Genomic DNA, 20,998 nt, shown 5'->3' on the forward strand with positions numbered 1-20,998 from the left:
CCGCTATCGAACAAGGTCCTACTTAACCGCTCTTTCTAGCCACGGCTTCTTCGCCCGCCGGTCGGCGGTGCTCTTGGTTTCCTACGAGCGTCGGGGCTACCTGCCGGGAGATTACAGCCTCGGCGGGGAGCAACGAAGAGACGAAAGCGGTCCGGCCTGGACGGCCTGGAGGCTGGAAACCTACCTACGCTTCCAGCGGAAATCTTCTTTCACGTGAAGGAAGACAAGGGGAGCCGCTAATGCGGATTCTAACCTTGCCTTCGTAGAGAACCCCCCCCGTCCCCCCTCGCCCGTTCTTCCGCGGCTCGATCCCCCGGCGAAGGCGAAGGTGGAGGAGCCGGCTGGACGTGCCGCCTCGCTCCACTGCCCTGTCATCGCGACGGGGGATGCCGGTGAGCACTCGCTCGCCCCCCCAATCCCCCTCTCCCCATTAGACGGGCGGGCAGCCGAGGGAGTCCCTACTCTAGAGAACCCCCCCCCCCCCCCCCCCCCTCCCCCTCCCCGCGCGGATTAGGGCCACTAGCTACCTAGTCGCCGATGGGACCCCGGTATTTGAGAGCGCATTGCCTTATTACCAGCGCCTCGCTATTTTGAAGGTTTCCGTCCCTCTTACCGCATACACTCTCTCGAACGATATACCTTTTTTTATTTTACATTCTCGTGGCCGAGGAACCGTGGCAGACCGGACGCAACGTGATTACTTTCACAAAAAGTCTGTCGAATACAGACAACTACCACTACGGTCTCGCACCACGGCGAACTTATATATCATGTGCGCGGCGCGCGGGGATGTACATGGACATCCTTCGCTTTCTTCGAGTTTCTTTATCCAACTACCTATCCGCCAACCCCTGCATACCGCCCGCCCTTCCCGGGCGTGTCTGCGATCGAGATTGGTATACCTAGATGACCGGCCGCGTCGGCCCTGCTGCTGCTTCCGCCACCTCTTTTATTCGTGGCCGATGTCCGTGTCGACCATGGTACGCCGGCCTGGTGCTCCTGATATGTTGCTGCCCTTTCTTGACTCCTTCGCTGGCTCTTACCCTTTTTTATAAATACGTAGATAGGTAGACAGATAGATGAGTCGGTAGGTAGGTTGGCATGCGGACATACTCGGTGCTCGGAGGACAACGAAGGGGGGAGGAGGAGGGGTGGGGCGAAGGAATCAGGATGATGGGGAACGAGGAAGATTTATCTGTCCGTCTATCCTGTCTATCTATCTACGGGCGTCTGAGGTTGGTCGTCTCGACGATGTGCATACATACATTCCATACCCATACATGCGTATATATATGGCGTTGGGATTTGGGGGGGCCGGGGGGGGGGGTGTCCAGACCTCTCATAGGGCGGGCTTGATTCGTTTTAATTCGGGCAAGTTGGGCTGCTGCCTCCTTACATACTCGCGTTTCCTTTCGCGTCTCATTTGTTTTCCTTCGGCGTGTCTCGGTTCGTATCTTGTTCTTCGGTCCTTTGGGGGGTAGAGACGGACGAACACAAAGCGGGAAACGAATACTCACCTTCTCAACCCCTTCTCGCTTATCCCCAACTCACCTCTCATATTTCGCCTCCCCATCCTCTTCTCATCGTCTCACCGCCTTGCTGCTGCTGCCTGCATCTACCTCGGCGTCTAGGTCTCGCTCCACCATCTCGATGGAGCTTAGGCTGGGGAACCGCTTGGAGAAGTCTTGGATGTAGTCTTCCTTCTCCTTGAAGCTCATCTCGAGGATCGGCCGGCCAGGCAAGCCCACCCCCGCGAGATGCTCTGTCGAGTTGCGCTGTGACGGCCCCCGTGGCTTTGGTGGCGACCGAGCACGACTGCTACTGCTTCCACCACCGCCCGCGCCGCCACCCGTCGGTAGGCTGTTTAGGTGCGTAGGTTTAGGTGGGAGAGTAGGCTTAGCGGGGGAAATCGGGTCGGGAGCTCGTCCTCGAATTGCGGGAGCCTCCGCGGTGTTCGCAGGCTTCAGGGGAGTCGCACCCCCTCTACTGCCGGTGACCGTCTTTGGGGGCACCTCAGGCACCTGCTTGTCCGCGCGGGTCTTCGCTACCGCTGCGTCCGAGAACCTCCCATAGCCCGATGCCGTGCGCTCGACCTGCTGCGAGGACTTCTGGGATTCGCCCAGCAGATTCTGCACACGGTTCTGAATGCTCACGGCCCGCGAGACGCCGCCGATACTTTTGGGGAGCGAGGCCGAACCTGCGGCATCTCGTGCTGCTATCCGCTGTTTGTATTCGGCAGCCGCAGCCTCCACGCGCCGTTCCTCCTCGGCAAGGCTCTGCGCCTCGAGCTCTCGTCTCATCTCTGGCGTCAACTCGGGCTCTCCGACGTGGCCGTCGTCACTACGACCATCGGTTGCCTCCGATCCGGCGATAGGGGTCAGATCGTGGCGTTCGGCCTCCTTGAGCGGAGACGATACCCGCGCGGTGGAACTTGAAGTATTACTCTCGAAACGTTTGAAGGCATCACCAAATTTCCCCGCTAGGATGTTCTTGGTACCCGCTAGAGACGTGAGACTAGAGCGCTTCGAATGCTGTTTTGCGCTCTTGTCTTTCTTCTTGGAATCAGAGTCCTCCATCGACCGGAGGAAATCGACGTTTGATTCTATGGTCGTGTCGTCTAGTAGATCAAATCTTGGTGCCGGATCTCTGTCTAGCGAATGAATCTGGTATGCCGGTGAGCGCAGTGGCCTGGGGGCCGCTTCCCGCTCTCGAAGATAATCCATATCGGATTCTAGGTAAGTGCTTGCCGGCCTGGGACGTCCGGTCATAGATGATGCCTTGGATAGTGGCTCGAGGAGTTCGGCACTGGGTCGCCCGCCTTCGAGAGAGGGGCGTGACGATGACGAGTGCCGGTGGTGTCCAGCCTGCGGCTGTATAGGGTCCATTCGAGGACTCGCTGAGGGTCGTAGTGCATAGCTGAGGTCTGGCCGTTTTGGACCCGTGCTCGCCGACTCCTGCTTAGGCAAACTCGATGGGCGGTGCTGGTCGGCGGGAGGGAACCGATGGATGGGAGCGTAGTCTCGGGGTTGCCTCTCAGGAGGTGGAGGCGTGCTGGTCATGGTTCCGGTTGAAACCATGACTGGTCTACTCAGAGTCTCTTCGGAAGATTGCGGTAAAATGGAGGAAATTGCTTGGAGCTCAGGGTTGCTGGAAATTATAAGCGAAGCGCGGCTCATCTCTGTAGGCGGTTTAGGAGGCGCGGAACCGGGCTTGTTAATAGACCCAGGCGGCGGTGATGACCTCCGCAGCTCAGTTGCCGCTGCTACTTGGTTGACTCTGCTTAGATCTGCCGACTGCCTTTGACTAGACGAAGTCGCCGTTGCCGTAGTCTGAGGTCTTACGAACGCGCTATCTGCGAGCTGTTCAGTGACGCGCTGGCTGAGCTGCTTTTGGGGATCGGTGGGAGATGTTGGACTATCGAAGTCAAATTTTGCCCCCTGATCATGTAGAAGAGCGAACTGGTCAAGTGTCGGGAATCTCGACGATAGCTCATCTTGTCCGAAACTCGTCCCTGTCTTTGTGTCGAGCGCGGCGAACGGATCGCCGTCTGTCACTCTCGCCGGGGATGGGCTGGGTTTAGGTCCGTGATTTGGAGCTGCCTGGCTAGAAGCGACAGGTCTTCCACGCCTCATAGGCGTGATGTCGGGGATGGCTTGGACTTGGGGTTGTTGTGGTGGCGAGTACACTGCGCCTATGGCTGGTGCGCTTCTACCATCCTTCCCTGGACTTGCCTGCTTCTCGCTCCCTTTCGACTCTTTATTGGAATAAATCTAGAGTCCGATTAACATCACGAAAAGCATACCACGTGGACACCTGTCTATCTTACGTCATGTATGGGTACCTCGCGACCCTGCATCAAGCAGCTCTCCCGGAGCACTTGGTAAATGTTTGGCCGGGCTCGCAAGTCTTCCCGCAACATGGATGCTTTATAAATTTACTCAGCACGCCCGCCCGGACAGCGATACCACAGGTCCACTTACCAATCAGCTGTTTCAGCCTATCCGAGAAGACCGGATATGTTGGGTATCTGAAGCTTGCGTTCAGGATAGCGAGTTGCCCCTGATCTTCAAACGGCGTAGTGTAGTAACAGAGCTTATAGAGAAGCACCCCAAGCGCCCATATGTCTGACTTCTCGTTTATAGGCTGTTTCCGGTACACATCGATCATCTCTGGACTTCTGTACTGCAACGTAGTGTGCCTCTGAACGTCCTCGTCTATCAAGCGACACTCCTGGACCGTTTGAGGGGCAGGTCTTGGCGGCGCCGCCGAGCCGAAATCGCAGAGCTTGAACTTCCTCGCCGAGCCGTGAACCGTGATGAGGACGTTTTCGACCTTCAGGTCTCGGTGTAGCAGCGGCGGCTTAAGATAGTGCATACAGGCGACGCCCTCCGCAACATCTGAGAAGATGCCGAGGATTTCGGGCTCGGTGAGGCGGTGCTGGAGACGGGTGTTCATGAAGTCGATCAGTCCTCCGCCGTTGCAGTATTCCATGAGCAAGAAGACCTCGTATCCACCCCCTTTCAGCTCGGACGCGTGCGAGTCGATGTACGTGACAATGGTTCGGTGCCCCTTAAGCCGCTTCATCGTCTCGACTTCGGTCCGCATCCCGCGGAGGGTCTCCTTGTCTGGAACGGCGACTCTCTTCAGCACAGCTTGGTCGGTTCCGTTGACGGGCTGCGGCACCTTGACAAGATAGACGTGTGCGAAGCCGCCCTCGGATAAGTACTTCTGAATGACCACCCTATGGTCTCCGACCTGTATCTTGGTGCCTGGGGCGAAGGTGCCGGCAGGGGCAGAGGGCCCAGGAATAGGCGGCTGCTGGTGCACATGCATCGGCGCGCCGTAAGCGACCTGTTGGCCAGGACGCGGAGCAGCCATTGGCACGCCGTGGCCGTACGAAGTCATTGGTTTGGCTCGAGAGGTCTATCGTTCGGGAGGGGGACTCAGAGTCAGAGACGGCAGAGATAGGTAGAGTCGGTCGGTCGGTCGGTCGAAGGGGGGGATCTTTACGGTTGTGACATGGGAGGCGGAGGACATGCGCTTCACAGCTACAACGGACGCATATCTGGGTCAGGGCAGACTAGTAGCAGGAGTATATTTGCGAGTATGGTCGAAGACACGCTGCGAGGCGGTGTCTCGGAAACGCTTGGTGATGTTGGGATCAGGACCACCCACACTTGTAGGTGACGGTGGCAGTTGTAAATAGTAGCGAGGCAGTCCCTAGGCTTGCAGGCATACACGTATTGTGCATACCTACAACGGCTAAAAGGCATGGTGTCGACAAGGCGGACCCGTTTCCCTACCAGCTCGTGCCATCTGCAGTCACTCCGACCAGGTTCTCACTGTAGCAGCTATCAGCTGCCGGCCAGCCAGCACCCAAGTGCCGGGTCTCCTACCCCTTTCCGTTGGCTGACAGGCATTACCTCATCGCGAACCTCTCTAACCCAACGTGGTTTTTTTTATGCGTGCCATTTCCACTCGGCATCTTACCGCTATGCCTATTCCAGCTTAGCCACCTTTTTAACGCATAACCTGTGTCTGGTCTGAAGTTTTATGCATACTTACATACCTCCTTATACACATACTGCCTACCTACCTGAATCTCCTACATAGGTATATGCACACATACCTACACCACATGCTATTTGCCTCCTACCCTCGATACCTAAGGCATATATAAGTGTATATATGTAAGGTGGGATAACACGCGTGTGATTTGGTGCTATAGGCATCATTAGTGCTATGCTTCAATCCTGTGGATGAGGTATGGATGGAGAAGCAACAAGGAATGGTCAAGAGTACATTCAGGGCCCAAGGCGTGCGTCCATGTGTATGTGGATTGACCAGTACCTACTTATTATATACGTCCACGTGTGCCACGACCGTGTGCTATCAACATCTATTGCTTCCACATACTATGAATCCTGCATAGGTTACGTGCTAGACGACGACGACGACGACGACGAGGCCTACATTCCCCGTCCTATCCAAGCATGTGTGATAACGCCAACGGTGCGGCCAGATAACGGGTCCACATCCCTACTACATCTACATCCTTAGGCCATGCTGGATAGGTTGCAGCGTGTTTACGACTGGCAGGGTAGAATGCGCGGCCTCTACGAATCCGGATCATGCTGGAGAAACCTGTTCCCTCCCTTCGTCACCACGCGCTGTTTGTTTACGGCTGTCTATATAAAACATCAAGGCTCCCCCCCTCCCCCTCCGGAGCAAGGAAATGGCCCGCCTGCCACGCCCAGCTCTACCCAGAGCTGCCTTGCCCGTTCTCTCGATTGCTCGAACCCGAGCCGCCACCATCGAGCAGCAGCTTCGGCTTAATGTAATCCTCGTCGAGCTGTCTGAACAGCGCGTGGGGGTCTTGGGAACTAAGTAGTTGCCTGAAGGCGGCTCGAGCCGAAACGGGCGCTCCCTCTCGATGACCCGACGTCGGGTACGAGAATACACCCTCTTCTTCGGCCGCCGCCCCGGCTGCTAGGGTAGAGCTCGACTTCTTTTGCGAGGACTTGCGCGCAGGAGGCGGGAGGTCCGACGTATCAATGTCACTTCCCAGGTCTGAGTCGGTCACGCTCCCGCCGTGTAGGAGATCTGCGCGTTCGATATCGTCCCCGGTGACTTGGCGGGAGCCCCTGCGAGTCGAGCTTGCAGCGCGCGAGGTTGGGAAGGACGGTGAGCGATGCCCGGATACATAACTTCCGCGTTCCGGTCCTGCGTCTGGCCGAGATCTTCCTGCCTCCACTGGGTCCAGGCGCACCGACCCATTCCTTGCCCGCGGGGTGTATCCGATCCCGGTCCCTGACCGTTTATAATAAGAGCCACCTGGCGCGGCTTCGATGTCGAACTCATCGTCACTGTCGACCTCTTCCACCACCCCTGTTCTGATACCTAATATCTCCAACATACGGGCCGTGGTGCCGCCAAAGATGATCACCGTGAGCACTACCACGACGAGCACGGTAGCCTTGAGAGCGTACGAGTTCTTACCCGACAACAGAGCAGCCAGTGCCACACCGACGGCACCCCGTAGGCCTGCCCAAAACAGCATAGCTTGGTAGCTGTAGGGCAATTCGTCGCTGACCTCCTTACCACGGCGCCGCGCCCTATAATGGATGACCCAGTTGATGGCCTTGGACAGCGGAAACACGGCTACCCATCTCGCTGCGCAAACGGCGATAATGGTAACAATAATTAGCGGGGGTTGGAACTGGAGGTCGTTGTCCGTGAACAGTGACAGTCCTAAATATATGAAGATGAAGTTCTCCGACAGCTGAGCCAGGATCTGGAAAAAGTATTTTGTGCTCAGCTGCGTCCGCCGCGACATGTTGAAGTATGCGTAGTGTTTGAGGGTGATGCCGCAGAATAGGAGCGACACGATACCTAATGTTCCCGCGTCAGTATCTGGACCGTGAGAGTGGGATACGACGAGACGCGCCGCCCGAACGTACCCGACATCTTCAATCCTTGCGAGAAGAAGTAGCTCGAGTAAGCGATCAGCACAATCAAACATGTCTCGATTTGAGGATACCGCCTGATATAGGTGAACTTGAGGGCAAGCGCGGTGCCGACGCCGACTAGGACGCCAATGACCAGGCTGCCAAAGAATATGAGCAAGAAAATGCCCACACCCTCGAAAAAGCTGAAAAAGCCGTAGGAGGCGGCGGCCTCGCTCTTGTACTTCTGCGCGGTCTCGAAGATGACAATCGCGATGGCGTCGTTTAAGATCGATTCGCCAAAGATGACTGTATATAGTTTAGGGTCCACCTTGTAGGTGTTGAAGATGGCCAAGATGGTGACGGGATCGGTAGCGGACAAGGTGGCGCCGACGGAGATCGCATCGACGAAGGTCATCTCTAGCCCTTCTAGCGGTATGCGGGTATACAGCCAGAGCAGCAAGCCTATGACGACGGCAGAGAGGAAAGTGCCGGCAAAAGCAAAGGTCAAGATGGTGCCGATGTTCCGGAAGAAGTTGGCCTGATGCAGCTCGTATCCCGAATTCAAAATGATGGGCGGCAAGAGGAGGTTAAAGAAGATCTGGTAATCGAAGCTCACGAGCTGTCGGATGGAATGGCCGGTGCTCACTCGGAGGATCAAGCCAACCGTCATACCTGCTCGTCGTTAGCATCTGCCGTCGGCTCGCGTTCTGCGAAGGTAGGCGTGGCGCACGCGGCGCGGCGCAACGCACCGGCAAAGATGGAGATGACAGTCTCGTGGACGGCCTGGACCTTCTTCTGCTGCAGCATGTAGCTGGTGAAGAAGGCGATGATGAGGAGCACGATGGATATGAATAACGCCCACGAGGCAAATATCTCCTTCTGACCCGAGTCGGCCTCTGTTACGCACGGTTAGATCGCTTCGACAGGTACAGCGTCGTCCGGCGCAATGAGGTAGCAAGCAGTGCCCTACCATCGGGATCAGTCTCTTCGTCGGCTCGGCCTGCAGGACGGAGAGAGGGGGAATAGTTAGCAAGACCTCTCGAGAGTCGGGCTAGAGTCGCAGTTTAACGTACGGGCAAGCTCGACGACGGAGCTGGCAATTTCTGTCCACATGGTCGCGACGCGCACGGCGCGGCGGGCCTCAGGTCGGGAAGGGATGCTTCAGCGGGGTGTAGGCCTTTTGCTCTTCGCTGAGCCTTGAATATGCGACGTGAGGACGCATTAACTACGGGGGGATCGAGAGGGCTCGATGCGATGATGGCGATGGCAGCGGGAGGGTTCGGCGATGGTGCGACGCCGAGGGTGTTGTTGGGCCGGGCAGTGAGGAGGGTTTGGTCTGTTTGCACTTGGGATTTCGAAGTCGACAGCTTGCAGGCTCTGCTCTGCTACGCTATTCCAGGCAGTTCCGTCAGGCAGGTTGCCACTACTACGTAGCGTGCAGCGTAGTGCTGTGCGTAGTGTGCCGCCTCCGTCGGGCGGGTCCGGGGCCCTGTCGCCGAGCGGAGCGTCGACCCGTTACAGCGCTATTCTATTTCGTGTGCTGGTTGGCCCCACACGGATATTTGCATATGCGGGCGCGTTATGCATAGGTATGATGTATCTAAGATTAGACACGTGTGCGCTTCCAGGGCCGGCTACCACGGCTAGTACGTACCTAGGTACCTACCTGCCTGAGGAGGTACCGAAGGTAAGGTCCCTAATGAGGTACTTATATGTACTTAAGATCGACGGACCTCCACTATTTCCTGTTGATGGATTTCTACATATGTACCTAACCTACCTCTCGTAGCGTCGGACGGTACTAATGGGAGGACGGATGCTAAAGTCCGGAAACGTCAGCACGGGTCTACGTAGTTTTTATATAACTGCGAGGATAGATTCCCCCGGATATACTGCCGCCTTTCTTTGTTGTTGAAGTGAGAAAAGGTAAGGTTAGGTAGGTACCTCCCGCCTGACGAATCTGCCTGGCCTAAGATGGATGTGTACACCTGCTGTGGCTAGTTGTGCTAGGCCGTCTAGGTATAGGTATAATAGAACCAAGTACCGCGGAGGTCGGAGGTCGGAGGTAGCATCTGCTGCAATCGCCGTCCTTTCCTTTACGTAAGTCAAGTGCGTTAGGTGCACCTGATGTCATACCGGCCGGCCACCATCCAGTCCTCACCTTCGTCGGCTTCCTGAACCTGGTCTCGAGCCTCTTGGTCTCCCGGTGGCGTGGTCGTGTGCGCCCTAGCGGATTCTCTTCCTGCGGTCATCAGGTACATAGGGGGATGTATCCTCTCGACAATATCCGGGATCCCACGATGTCCTGCCGGTGCTCCCGTCTTCAACTTCCTCTGCCTCACTGTATGCCTGTCACGGGTGCGTATCGCCAGCCCACTCACGCCCTGTGCGCCAACTAGCCCGTTGCTTCGCCAGCCTGTCTACACCCAGGCATAACAACATTACGTCCCGTGGCTGCATCTCGGCGTCAACACCAGCCTGTCGTCGGGGCTTTGCTCTGTATTATCTATCAAACCAATTACGATGCGCCACCATTCTCGCTCTGCATAACCTGTGTGATCTTGTGGTTGTCTTGTCTCGGTACCAAGACGCGTGACAGCCGCTCTCGAGTTCCTCCCTTCCCCCCCCCTTGTACGTACCGTCGATCGCGATTTGGTCTTAAAGACGGCTAAATTGGCACGCTCCCCAGATCTCTACACCATCCGTACCACTCGCGCGCGAAACGCCCGAACGACCTCGTATACTCCTGCATCGCATCGCGTAGTTAGGAGACTACGACCCGATCCCCGTCCGACGTCTAGTTTCTTCTCGCATACCTTCCCACTGCTCCGAGCCACGAGGCGATTCCTCGAGACCGTGTAGGGCATGACCTCGTCACCGTTGCGCCTGTCCTCGGACCGTAAACCCTCGCCCACCCGCCGCGATGAGTCGCCCACGAACCCCGACAACGACGATCCCGCCTGGTCGGAAAGTACGATAAGAGCCGGCGCCGCCGAGCCCTCGGGCCTAGACAGACTAAACGAGAGCTCTCCCCTCCTCTCCCCTACCGCAGCCGCACACGATGATCTCTTCGAGCGCGCCGAGGATAGCGAACACGACAGGTTTCAGGCGACCAAGAGCATTTGGTACCTCCTGCTCTTGACCGTCAGCATCGGAGGACTCCAGGTGGCGTGGGCTGTAGAGCTGTCCAATGGCACTCCGTACCTCCTGTCTCTAGGCTTAAGCAAGTCGCTGATGGCCCTCGTATGGGTCGCTGGACCGATAACGGGCACGCTGGTCCAGCCCTACGTCGGTATGCTGAGCGACAACTGCAGGGTATCATGGGGGAAGCGCAAGCCGTTCATGCTCGGCGGCGCTATTTCTACCGTGCTGTCTCTCATGTTTCTCGCCTGGATCCGAGAGATCGTCGGGGGCTTCCTCAGCATCTTTGGAGCCGATCGCGAGTCAGACGGCGTAAAGACGACCATTATCGTCATCGCCGTCATCTGGATTTATGTCCTGGATGTTGCTGTGAATACGGGTTCGTATAAGAGCCTCCCCTAGATGTGCTCTAGAGGTAGGGTGGTTCAAGAATGTGCTGATTAGGTCCCAGTCCAAGCATCTATTCGTGCTTTCATCGTCGACTGCGCACCCTCCCACCAACAAGGTGAGTGTTTCAGATGCCGATATTTACGATCATTTATTGAGTCCCTCAAAAGAAGCCGCCAATTCCATGGCTAGCAGGCTGGTGGGTGTCGGGAACATCATCGGTTATATTGCTGGCGGTATCGAACTTCCCAGGTACGTGTGGTGGTTTGGAAGCACGCAGTTCAAAGACCTCTGCGCCATTGCTAGCATCGCGCTTTTGTCGACGATACTGTTGAGCATTACCGTCATTCGCGAGCGAAACCCGCAACTCGAAAAACGTCCTGCTGCCAGTGGGCTCGGCCTGGTGACCTTTTTCGTAAAGATCTTCGCATCTATCAAAAGACTACCTCCACAAGTTGCCAAGGTCTGTACCGTGCAGATCGCGGCCTGGATCGGGTTCTTCCCCATGCTGTTCTACACCTCGTCGTATGTCGGCGAGATCTACGTCCAGCCCTTCTTGGAGGAGAACCCGAATATGACACCCGAAGAGTTAGATGAGCTGTACGAAAGTGCTACCCGAGTCGGCACGTTTGCCCTTTTGATATTCGCCATCACCAGTCTAGCGACCAACGTGCTACTCCCCTTCTTCATCGACCCGACATACGACAACAATCCCGTCATTAGCCACACGCCCGATGATGCGCCTAGCCACTCCCACGGCAAGAATTTCCTGTCTCGCCTCATCATTCCCGGACTCACATTACGACGAGCCTGGCTACTGTCCGAATTCCTTTTCGCTGGCTCCATGTTCTGCACCGTCCTCGTCCGAACGGTTGAAGCTGCGACGGTACTCATCGGCCTTATTGGTATTACGTGGGCTCTGGCACTCTGGGCACCCTGGGCCATCATTAGCGCCGAGATTAGTCGCCGCGACGTCTTGCATCGAGCCCGGAAGCAGCAGTTAGCCTCTCTCACGCAGGCCGCGGACGAGTTCTCCGACGAAGAGACTCGCCTCTACGCCGACGACGAGGATGAGCCGGACCAAGCCGGCGTCATTCTCGGCATCCACAACATGTCCATCGCGTCGCCGCAGTTTATCGCGACGCTGGGCTCCAGCATCATCTTCCGCCTTTTCCAGAAACCGAGGGGCGTGCCCGGCGACCACAGTATCGCTATAGTCCTGGCCTGCGGGGGTTTCTTCGCGCTCATAGCGGCATACTTCATCCACAGGATCAGTGACGACATGTCGATACCACCAGCCGCCATATTCGCCGCAGAAGAGGGCGACGCGATTTATTCGCGGCCGGGCACGTCCCAAAGCAAGAGAAGTGTCGACCAGCCGCGAGCCAGCTTAGACCGCGCCGCTGTGGCTAGAAACAGCAGTTTCGGCGCCGGGCTGGAATATTAAGGGTGTGTACGAAACCCCATCCATATTTATTATTTACGAAACCCGTGAATGGGAGTTCGTTAAGGGGTAAGTTGGCATCATTACTGTGTCTGTGCACCTCCATCTTAGAAGCTGTCTACGTAATAGTATGTACTTATTCTGAGAGTCAGTTGTAAAGCTATCCGGTCGGTTCTTGAGGATCTCGAGTCTCCTTGTCATCACCTATCCCTGGATAGTTTCCGGAGTGGGCGGACAACTCCCTGGTCATGTCTTTCCCGTTAGAACTAGATGCTTTCGCTATCGGAGGTGTTGGTTAACATACCTTAATAAATACTTGTTTGAAGTTGAGACACGTTTCTCTCCACCCCCACAGCCCTCTCTCAGGGAGGTTCATATGGAGAGCGAGGACGGCTCACAGGATCTACACCGCCCAATAGGCTAAATTCGGCCATGCGGTTCGTCTTTCCCCCCTCCTCCATGCGCTCAATATCGTTCCGTGCTCTCTAGGGCAGTTCGTCGGAGGCTCCTGTCCGCGATTCACTACTGTCTTCTTGAGAGAGCAGAATTTCCTCCAATCGCCCCTACCGCGCGCGGTCCGGACTGTCACCTTTTAGATTAGATGTCCTGCCCTCGTTCTTTGGAACGGTCCACCCAAAATGTGGTTCCCCCCTTGGTGGCCCTCGTCCGCCCCCGTCATTGCGCGGTGGGTTAGGATGGTACGACGGAAGATTGCAGTCCCGTCTATCTTTACAGAAGGCGTGCATATATAGATGACTCGCCGGAACCTAGGTTCGTGTGTTGGGACCTCACCACACCAGCACACACACACACCCCTCTCTCGCTCGACTTCGGCCGGTGCCATTCTTCCTCTCCAAGGCAGCGCGGTCGTAGGGCGCGCACACACACATAACTAGGCATACGCAAGGGGGGGCCTTCTTCAGGATGAGGACGACGACAGTACTAGCGGCGCTGGCGGGGTGCGCGGGGGCGGCGGTGCTGTGGGACGGACGGTTCAACGACCTGACGACGGCGGCGGACCTGAACAAGTGGTCGTGGTCGAACCAGGTGGGGCCGTACCAGTACTACATCCACGGGTCGGGGGCGGTGGACAAGTACGTGAACCTGTCGCCGGAGTACAAGAACCCGGCGGACACGGTGTCGCGGCAGGGCGCGCGCCTCACGCTCGACAGCACCGCGTTCTGGAACGGGCAGAACATGCGCCGCATCGAGCTCATCCCGCAGACCACGGCCGCCATCGCCGCCGGCAAGGTCTTCTACCACTTCAGCCTCATGCGCCGCGACGTCAACGCGCCCTCCAAGAACCGCGAGCACCAGATCGCCTTCTTCGAGAGCCACTTCGTCGAGCTCAAGTACGGCTGGATCTCGGGCGAGCAGGGCGCCGAGAACCCAAACCTGCAGTTGTGCGTAGCCTTCTCCCCCCCCCCCCCTTCCCCCCCTTCTCTGCTCTCTCTGCCCTCGCTAACTATAACCCCCTAGCATGGTCTCCCAGAACTCGAAGTGGAAGACCGAGTGGAAGGCCGACGTGTGGCACAACGTGGCCTTCGAGATCGACTTCGGCGCGCGCACCGTCGGCCTCTGGCACTCGGAGGGCGGCGACCCCCTCGTCCAGACCGTCGCCCCCGTCTCCGCCAGCACCTCCTCCAACGGCCAGGACTGGCACCTCGGCGTCCTCGAGCTCCCCCGCTCCGGCTACCCCGACACCACCGAGGACTTCTACTTCTCCGGCATCTACATCGAGAGCGGCCCCATCACCACCGCCATCGGCAGTCCCAGTTAGTGCCGCCCTACCTTTTCTTTTTCTTTTTTTTTAAACCTCCCCTTTGTTTATGCCCTTCTGGTTCCGCGCCCACTTACTCTTTTACCCCCTCCCCCCCCTCATCTCCCTCTTCTTATTTTGGGCTAACACTTCATGTCTCCCTAGCCGCGTGAAATATTCCGCAGCAATAGCAGCTCCGGCACGTCGTTGAAGTGCTCCCCCGGGTATCAACCATCCGATTGGTAGAGGAGGCGGACGGGGAAGCACGAAAACTGGTCAAACTAAGCGACGACGGATGATAGATTCACAGGTGTTATTCTTGTATTTGGGCAGTCATGCTCGCTTGTACATACATCGAAAGAGATGCTTAAAGCTTCGCTCTTTTCTCTCTCTTCTTTTCGACCCTTTTTCTTTGCCCTGGTTGTACTGCCGCCCCGTCACCAGCGGCCTAGATGCCTCACCCTATCTCAGAATCAACCACCCGAACAACAACCTTCGCTCCTCGCGGCCGATTCACTACTGCAATTAGCCGGCTATCTCTACGCCGGTCGCCGTACAGCCGAAAATCGAAAGGATGACAGTTTCCCTCCTCCGCGGGTCCCCTGGGGCGCGCAGGCCATCAGGTAGACCTCGTCGAGCAGGGGCCGAGGACGGTCGGTATCTCGCCGGGTATGGGGCCGCGCGAGACGTCCCAGGACGTGTAGCCGGCCCAGTAGAAGCAGATGTCCTTGCCCTCGGTGCAGAAGCGGTAGTCGCAGTGCCTGCTGAAGCTCGGGTCGGGTGCGGCCGACACGCTCGAGGCAGGCGGCAGCGGCGGCGACGGCGGAGTAGCCGTCTCCGCCGGGATCGGGGCTGCGTACGGAGATCCGGGGCTCAGCAGGCCGGTGCCCGAGCTGGCGGTGGTGGTGACGCTAGGGACGGCCGTAGACCAACTCGCCGCATTGTCGTGGGGGCGCGCTCCCGTCGCGGGGATGAGCAGCCCGATGGCCACGATTACGCCGAACGGAGTCTTCATCGTGGGTAGGGTACTGCCGGATGGTGCGGACTGCCTCGGAGAATAAGTTGAGGTCCGCGGGGAGAAGACAGTGGGCGAGAAGAAGCTGGTATTTATAGTCCAAGTGTCTGCCGTATTGCTATACGAAGGATTTCGGATGCTAGGAGACAAAGGCTCCCGAGGCTTCGACTGCGTGCGCTTGGCGTCCTTTCATTTTTATATCCAGGAAGCCGCGGCCGAGAAAAGCGGTGTTGCGAGGCTGGTGATATAACCTGTTTGCCCGACGCTTTTGCTATCCATCCCCTCCGCCACCACGCCGACGATCTAAGCCCCGGTCAGCTCGTCTCAGCTGGGGGGCACCGGAGCAGGATTCGTCACCAGTCAGACGATGCGATGAGCTACTGTGAGTTAGCAGGCCATCCATGCGGTCGAGTCATAGACGTGTATCGCACACGCTCTCATCATTTGTTTGTCCCCCAGGAACCACGAGCTTGTTAACATGGGATGGCACCGATTCGGCGATCCAGAAGAGTCAGCATCGCGCTGTGCCACGACGATGATCCGGACAACACTCCAACCGCAGCCCATACAGTGAACACACTGACAGCTTACCCCGTATAGAATGGGGCCGTCACACTGTACTGGGTTCTGTTGCCTTCTTAGGAGTCAGCTTCTCGTAATGGATAGCTGACTGGCGCTGACCGTTGAGAGACATATACGACACGTTCTAACGTGTCGTCAACGCTGCAGCCACCCAATATTAACAGCTCCCACATGTGCGTGCTGCATATTCCTCGTGTAATGCACCAGCCAGCCTCACCTACCCCGTACGAGAGAATGAAGGAGAAGAAGCATCTCTCGACAGGTCTACATCCTGGAAAAAATTCGACACTTCACGACGTTGCCACCCTGTTTCGTATTTCGAGGTACCACGGCGAAGGGCGATTCTCGGGCTTGCGGTGACGCCGAAACAAAACCTGGGGCGAGCCGAGAGAGACAGGACGTATATGTGACGACGCAGCCTCACAGGGGAAGAATGAGGGAAAATAGGTAACGTCATTTACTGTCATACGAGACTGAATCTCGTCCGCCCTTGTACTCATCGGCCGAGATCTTACTGGCAAACCTCACGAGAACCAGGCTAGTCAGTTGGACAAACATGCGGTCGGCGGTTCCCGGGCTTTCGCCGGGTCTGTAACCAGAGATGAACTCGATGGAAGGACGGCTGGCTACTCACCCCCATGTGCCCAACCAACTTGGGTCCGTCGGCGATTTGAAGTATCGCTGTGGCTAAACGGGGAGGGGAGCGGTCGAGATGGCAACAAGCTTCCGTCTACCCGAGAGTGTTCATGGGGTAAATCACAAAGGCTAGAGATCTCCGTTCGCCACTTGCGCCTGGCCGGTCTTCGATAACATGTCGAATTGGCGACACGTTCCACTGGAACAGTCGAGGGGTGTCGCGTTATCGAGCACATCAGCCCAATGGATACCAACGACACGCCTTCAGTACTGTCGTTAGCTACTTCGGTAGGTAAGCGGGGATATACCTACTTGGTGTGTGACCCGCGGACGTGTCTGATTCCCGAGTATTACCCACATAGTCGGGCCTGTAGAGCGAAATGGATGGGTCTGCGTGTAAGTGGATGATGGTAGGAAAATAGAAGTCCTCACTCAGCTGTCCAGTGCTTACATAGGTGCGGCTTCAATTAGGTACTGCGTACGAGAACTGTGCGAGCTGGATATTCGCATTTCAGGGGTTCAACCCCCCATTTATCTCACTAAAGCCCTGATTACCGGTAAGCAAGATCTTTGGACAATATGCTGGCATTTTTCTATCAGTGTTCTTTCGCTTATTTACATATTCATGATCCGCCCCCTGCAAGCAATTTTCCCGACCCTTTTCTCTATGATACCTCCTGTACTACTGTCGACGTTCAATCTTAGACGTCCATCCGACCGACTGTTTCCTAGGCATCTGGAAACGCCCTCAAATGACCGGACACTAATACCGAGAGATAGAGACAGGGTAGCTTCGGAACTAGCCCTTACGAGGGAGGAAAGACCTGGGTGATGTCGACGGGCTCGCAGGTCGGGTTGTGCGGCGGCGTGGTCTGGGCCCAGCCGATGCTCTGGTAGTAGTAGCCGGTGAAGTACTGCCAGCAGACGTGCCAGTGGTAGTACGCCGCGCCCTCGGCGTTGGGCAGCGGGTTCGTGCCGGGCGTGAAGGTCGCGTCGTCGAAGTAGTTGTAGGCGAAGAGCTTGCCGCCCTTGTCGAACCCGACGGACAGGTACGGGTAGCCGAGGCCGAACATGGGCGCCGCCACGTTGCTGTTGACGAGGTACTGCAGCCCGAGCACCTGCTCCACGTACGCGTCGCCGCCGTTCTCGTCGCGGTAGCGCAGCCGCCACGCCAGCTGCCCGACCTCGTCGTCGTTCACCGTCGTGTACCCGGTGTAGTTGAAGTAGTACTGGAAGGACGTGCTACCTTCGGGAAGCGCCCCACCGGCGTAGCAGAATCCCTCGATGGCTGCCCCCGCGTGGCAAGATCCGACGTAGCCTGTTCGTTCCCAGTGTCAGTTATGCGGTCGTCGGCGGGGTCTCCGGTTAGACAACTCACCGTCGAGAGTGCTGCCCTCTTTACCCGTTACGTGGAGATAAAAGGGGCCGGTTTGGTTACTCTCCTGAGCAGACACCATACCCGCGGCAAGGCCAAGGAACAGGGCTGAGAGCTGGAGCTTCATAGTGGCGATGTATAAAGCGGAGAGCTGCTAGTACGATGTTGACAAGACAAAGGCGGTTGGAAGGGAGATTCGGATTGTCCTCGGGCGATGGCGATCGTCTGCGAGGTGAAGTCGGGCTAGCTACTGAGGCGGAACTTCCCTATTTATATATCACTGGCGCTTCAGTCGAAGTCGATGTCACGATCATCACGAGGTCGTCGAGAAGCCGAAGAATCGCGTACAAAGTCCGTCATCTAGACCGGATATCCCGTCCTCAGGCGGCAAGGATCGCCATATTCTCACATTATTGACGGTATAGCGTCAGCCGCTCTGCACGTGGCCGTCGAGGCTCCTCTCGTGAGGCTTAGTGGCATCTCGCAAGGGTCGCTGCATACCGACTTCTCTGATTTCCTCGATTCCGCGCAGCGCGTCTGAAGATTCGCGGGGTCAAACGGGCACAGAAAATTCTCGTATATGCGATGTGACGCCGTAAAGACCACGAGCCCGCGCGCTCTATTGGTCTACCGGTCGCATTACATGCTCACCATCAGCGGCCCGTCCGGTAGTCTGACCGTCGACCCATCATAAGCGCGATCTAGGGTCACCGGTGAGAAGAGCCGAAGCTACTCGGCTCGAGACTCGCGTAGCTCTAGCGATATGTTCTTCTCTATGCCGGGTGAGTGAAGCTGTCGATAGAACAAGTTGACTCCTGAAACTTGTTCCCTCCGATATTCGGTATCCCCTTATCCGGCGGGATCCCGTGGTATGAGCCAGTGTGGCTACGAGGGGATATTGCCATTGTTACCAGGTTGCACGTATCCAGGAGGGTAAGCGCCAGAACGGATAGGCATCGGTTGGACAGATCCTGTAACGTTGTAGCAGGACACACCAGCCTGGCTCGGGTATCTTGAAGACAAACTTCTGGGATATCAGATTAGGTAGCCATTGCAAACACACATCACCCGGAACTCGTGCACGTATGTCACAAATAGGGACGTAGTACCGAGAGTCGATGATCCTCGGGATTTAAGGTTGAAGGGATATCTCCCCTCCCCATCTCCGGACATAGCCAACTCACGATCCATCGTGGCCTCACCACCACAGACCCATCTATTATTAAGACGCCTCAGGGTAGATCTATGATCCAGAGGAACATTTCAAATCAGTTACCTGCATTGCTATACCTCGGCGGAAGCGACATATCAGTATACATACCCGTCCACCCGGGACCAGCGCCCCTCCCCACCCATTGCGGTCAGCAATACGATACCTATCTCCTCCAGGCTCTCTTCCTTCTGGCACCCAGCCGCTCAGAGAGGCCGCTGGGGTCCTCGTCGAACCATGCTCGTCTCCCAGCCAGGAACCCCCGCCGTACCGCTCCCTGGCGGGAGAGGGGGACTCTCCATCTGGCTGACGCCAGCGGGCGAATACGGGGTCGAAGTGGCACGTATGGGCCTCGAGGGCCGCCAGGGCTCGCGCGGGATACGACTCCCGGGCTTGATCTCTCGCATGTCGACTCAGTTTCTGACACCGCTTGTCTGCCCGCGGCTTGTTCGGCTCCCGGACAGACGGTTTTGGGGGGGGGTGAAGTCGTCCATGATCAGGCGTCGTACGGTACGCCCGTGTGTCGAGGAAGAGGCTAGCTAGTAGAGAGGGAGAGAAAATGGGAGGGAGAAAAAAAGGCCTGCTGCGGCGATGCTTTAGCACTCGTCTGGCAGTGGCTTGCCGTCGTCTGCTCACTCCGTCCCTGCCCATGCCTCTTACGCGCCGCACCGCGCAGGCAAGCCGATATTGGTCGCGTCAATCCCCTCGTCCAACGCCCTCTGTCCCCGTGTCGTTTGCGAATGCGTGCGGCCTTGCTAAAACTTCGTTCGTGTAGACAGACCATCGAGCGATCCATAGAGTCCCACCGACTTCTGGGCGCTGATTCCGCCTCCCCCTTTTTTTTATTTTTTTCCTTTCTTTTTCGTCGGCTAGTCAGGGCCACTACGGAGTCGCATAGCTATAACTGGGAAAAAACTCCACTTTTCGGTACGTATACCCTAGGGGTGTGGTAGGTAGGAAGGTGCAGGTTGAATATTTAATTATACGTAGGGAAGGAGCTACCCTCTGGTTAGGTCGGCTAATAGGTAAGCTAGACTACCCTTTCGCGAGCTAGGTATTTTATATAGGTTTATATACAACCGATTTATCCTCGTAAAAAACCGGGAAAAGATCGGAAAAATCGGAAATTTACTTACGTAATTTATTAGCTTAATTAAATTAATATATAAATTTTTCTGATTTTTCGCTTAGTAACATAAGAAATTATTTACAATATAACGTTTTTTTAAAACTATACTAATAATTTACCTTATAATGTATTAATAAATCTATTAACTATGCTTTATATCGGCCTCTTAACTTATTTTTTTATAGTAATAAAGTAGGTTTATTACCTAATCCTTTATACTATAGATAAAATAATAGTTAAGATTACGTAAACTTTTTTCTTTTTCTTTTTTTAATTTTTATTAAATTAATTAAGTCTTAAAAACGTTAATTTTTAATATTCTTTTTTAGAATCTCTTTATTTGGAAAAATAGGATAGTTGGAAAGGTAGAATTCTTATTATAAAAATAGATACGATTTTAGAAAGTTTTAACTTATTTAAAAATATAGTTTTCTTTAAATAATAAATTAAATAAAAACGGAAATAAAGAATAAAAATATGATTACTTAATACTAGCTATTTTTCTATTTATAAAATAAAGTATTAAGTAATAGACCTACTTTATTACTATAAAAAAATAGGTAAACATATCGATATAAGTATAGTTCATAGAGTTATTAATAAATTATATAGGAAACTATTAGTATAATTTCAAAAAAACCTTAAATCGTATATAACTTCTTATATTAGTAAGTAGAAAATTCGAAAAATTTATATGTTACTTTAATTAAACTAATTAATTACGTAAGTAAATTTCCGATTTTTCTGATTTTTTTCCAGGTTTTTTACAGGGATAAATCGTTTATATATAAACCTATATAAAATACCCGGCTCGCGTAGCCTATAACTCGATTTGTATATATATAAGCTACTACGAATACGATATTAAGCTA

General features: G+C 55.3%; 6 protein-coding genes across 6 annotated transcripts; 2 read left to right on the forward strand and 4 right to left on the reverse strand.

Moving 5' to 3' along the window:
- Positions 1-1,530: 1,530 nt before the first annotated feature.
- Positions 1,531-5,222, reverse strand: GGS23DRAFT_13452 (kinase-like protein). The gene is made up of 3 exons (XM_051511203.1): positions 3,981-5,222; positions 3,827-3,924; positions 1,531-3,770 (listed from the first exon to the last, which is right to left on the reverse strand). The coding sequence occupies exons 1-3, from the start codon at positions 4,903-4,905 to the stop codon at positions 1,581-1,583; spliced, it is 3,213 nt and encodes a 1,070-aa protein (XP_051376847.1). The 5' UTR covers positions 4,906-5,222; the 3' UTR covers positions 1,531-1,580.
- A 661-nt stretch (positions 5,223-5,883) lies between these two features.
- On the reverse strand, positions 5,884-8,881 carry GGS23DRAFT_544213 (sodium/hydrogen exchanger). The gene is made up of 5 exons (XM_051514894.1): positions 8,522-8,881; positions 8,419-8,448; positions 8,198-8,344; positions 7,461-8,120; positions 5,884-7,392 (listed from the first exon to the last, which is right to left on the reverse strand). The coding sequence occupies exons 1-5, from the start codon at positions 8,559-8,561 to the stop codon at positions 6,260-6,262; spliced, it is 2,010 nt and encodes a 669-aa protein (XP_051376848.1). The 5' UTR covers positions 8,562-8,881; the 3' UTR covers positions 5,884-6,259.
- A 1,170-nt stretch (positions 8,882-10,051) lies between these two features.
- GGS23DRAFT_13514 (major facilitator superfamily domain-containing protein) lies at positions 10,052-12,440 on the forward strand. The gene is made up of 4 exons (XM_051511207.1): positions 10,052-10,079; positions 10,138-10,968; positions 11,041-11,094; positions 11,147-12,440. The coding sequence occupies exons 2-4, from the start codon at positions 10,314-10,316 to the stop codon at positions 12,421-12,423; spliced, it is 1,986 nt and encodes a 661-aa protein (XP_051376849.1). The 5' UTR covers positions 10,052-10,079; positions 10,138-10,313; the 3' UTR covers positions 12,424-12,440.
- Positions 12,441-13,255: 815 nt separating this feature from the next.
- GGS23DRAFT_13517 (uncharacterized protein) lies at positions 13,256-14,553 on the forward strand. The gene is made up of 3 exons (XM_051511209.1): positions 13,256-13,823; positions 13,900-14,195; positions 14,345-14,553. The coding sequence occupies exons 1-3, from the start codon at positions 13,345-13,347 to the stop codon at positions 14,350-14,352; spliced, it is 783 nt and encodes a 260-aa protein (XP_051376850.1). The 5' UTR covers positions 13,256-13,344; the 3' UTR covers positions 14,353-14,553.
- Positions 14,345-15,665, reverse strand: GGS23DRAFT_13746 (uncharacterized protein). Its single transcript, XM_051511230.1, has 3 exons — positions 15,626-15,665; positions 15,552-15,571; positions 14,345-15,497 (listed from the first exon to the last, which is right to left on the reverse strand). Exon 3 carries the CDS (start codon positions 15,192-15,194, stop codon positions 14,799-14,801), a length of 396 nt encoding a protein of 131 aa, XP_051376851.1. The 5' UTR covers positions 15,195-15,497; positions 15,552-15,571; positions 15,626-15,665; the 3' UTR covers positions 14,345-14,798.
- Positions 15,666-17,167: 1,502 nt separating this feature from the next.
- Positions 17,168-18,535, reverse strand: GGS23DRAFT_13553 (uncharacterized protein). Its single transcript, XM_051511212.1, has 2 exons — positions 17,791-18,535; positions 17,168-17,730 (listed from the first exon to the last, which is right to left on the reverse strand). Exons 1-2 carry the CDS (start codon positions 17,912-17,914, stop codon positions 17,219-17,221), a joined length of 636 nt encoding a protein of 211 aa, XP_051376852.1. The 5' UTR covers positions 17,915-18,535; the 3' UTR covers positions 17,168-17,218.
- Positions 18,536-20,998: the final 2,463 nt, after the last annotated feature.

The sequence above is a fragment of the Durotheca rogersii genome (genome assembly GCF_024521655.1).
Source record: "Durotheca rogersii strain YMJ 92031201 chromosome Unknown GGS23scaffold_1, whole genome shotgun sequence".
Lineage (NCBI taxonomy): Eukaryota > Fungi > Ascomycota > Sordariomycetes > Xylariales > Xylariaceae > Durotheca > Durotheca rogersii.

Coding starts and splice junctions, on each gene's coding strand:
- GGS23DRAFT_13452 (XM_051511203.1), bottom strand. CDS start 4,905: ATGACTTCGTACGGCCACGGCGTGCCAATGGCTGCTCCGCGTCCTGGC. Junction 3,925..3,980: donor TAGGCTGAAACAGCTGATTG/GTAAGTGGACCT, acceptor AAATTTATAAAG/CATCCATGTTGCGGGAAGAC. Junction 3,771..3,826: donor GCGAGGTACCCATACATGAC/GTAAGATAGACA, acceptor ATCGGACTCTAG/ATTTATTCCAATAAAGAGTC.
- GGS23DRAFT_544213 (XM_051514894.1), bottom strand. CDS start 8,561: ATGTGGACAGAAATTGCCAGCTCCGTCGTCGAGCTTGCCC. Junction 8,121..8,197: donor TGTCATCTCCATCTTTGCCG/GTGCGTTGCGCC, acceptor AACGACGAGCAG/GTATGACGGTTGGCTTGATC. Junction 7,393..7,460: donor GCAAGGATTGAAGATGTCGG/GTACGTTCGGGC, acceptor CGGGAACATTAG/GTATCGTGTCGCTCCTATTC.
- GGS23DRAFT_13514 (XM_051511207.1), top strand. CDS start 10,314: ATGACCTCGTCACCGTTGCGCCTGTCCTCGGACCGTAAACCCTCGCCC. Junction 10,969..11,040: donor GGATGTTGCTGTGAATACGG/GTTCGTATAAGA, acceptor ATTAGGTCCCAG/TCCAAGCATCTATTCGTGCT. Junction 11,095..11,146: donor CGCACCCTCCCACCAACAAG/GTGAGTGTTTCA, acceptor GTCCCTCAAAAG/AAGCCGCCAATTCCATGGCT.
- GGS23DRAFT_13517 (XM_051511209.1), top strand. CDS start 13,345: ATGAGGACGACGACAGTACTAGCGGCGCTGGCGGGGTGCGCGGGGGCG. Junction 13,824..13,899: donor GAGAACCCAAACCTGCAGTT/GTGCGTAGCCTT, acceptor ATAACCCCCTAG/CATGGTCTCCCAGAACTCGA.
- GGS23DRAFT_13746 (XM_051511230.1), bottom strand. CDS start 15,194: ATGAAGACTCCGTTCGGCGTAATCGTGGCCATCGGGCTGCTCATCCCC.
- GGS23DRAFT_13553 (XM_051511212.1), bottom strand. CDS start 17,914: ATGAAGCTCCAGCTCTCAGCCCTGTTCCTTGGCCTTGCCGCGGGTATG. Junction 17,731..17,790: donor AGAGGGCAGCACTCTCGACG/GTGAGTTGTCTA, acceptor GGGAACGAACAG/GCTACGTCGGATCTTGCCAC.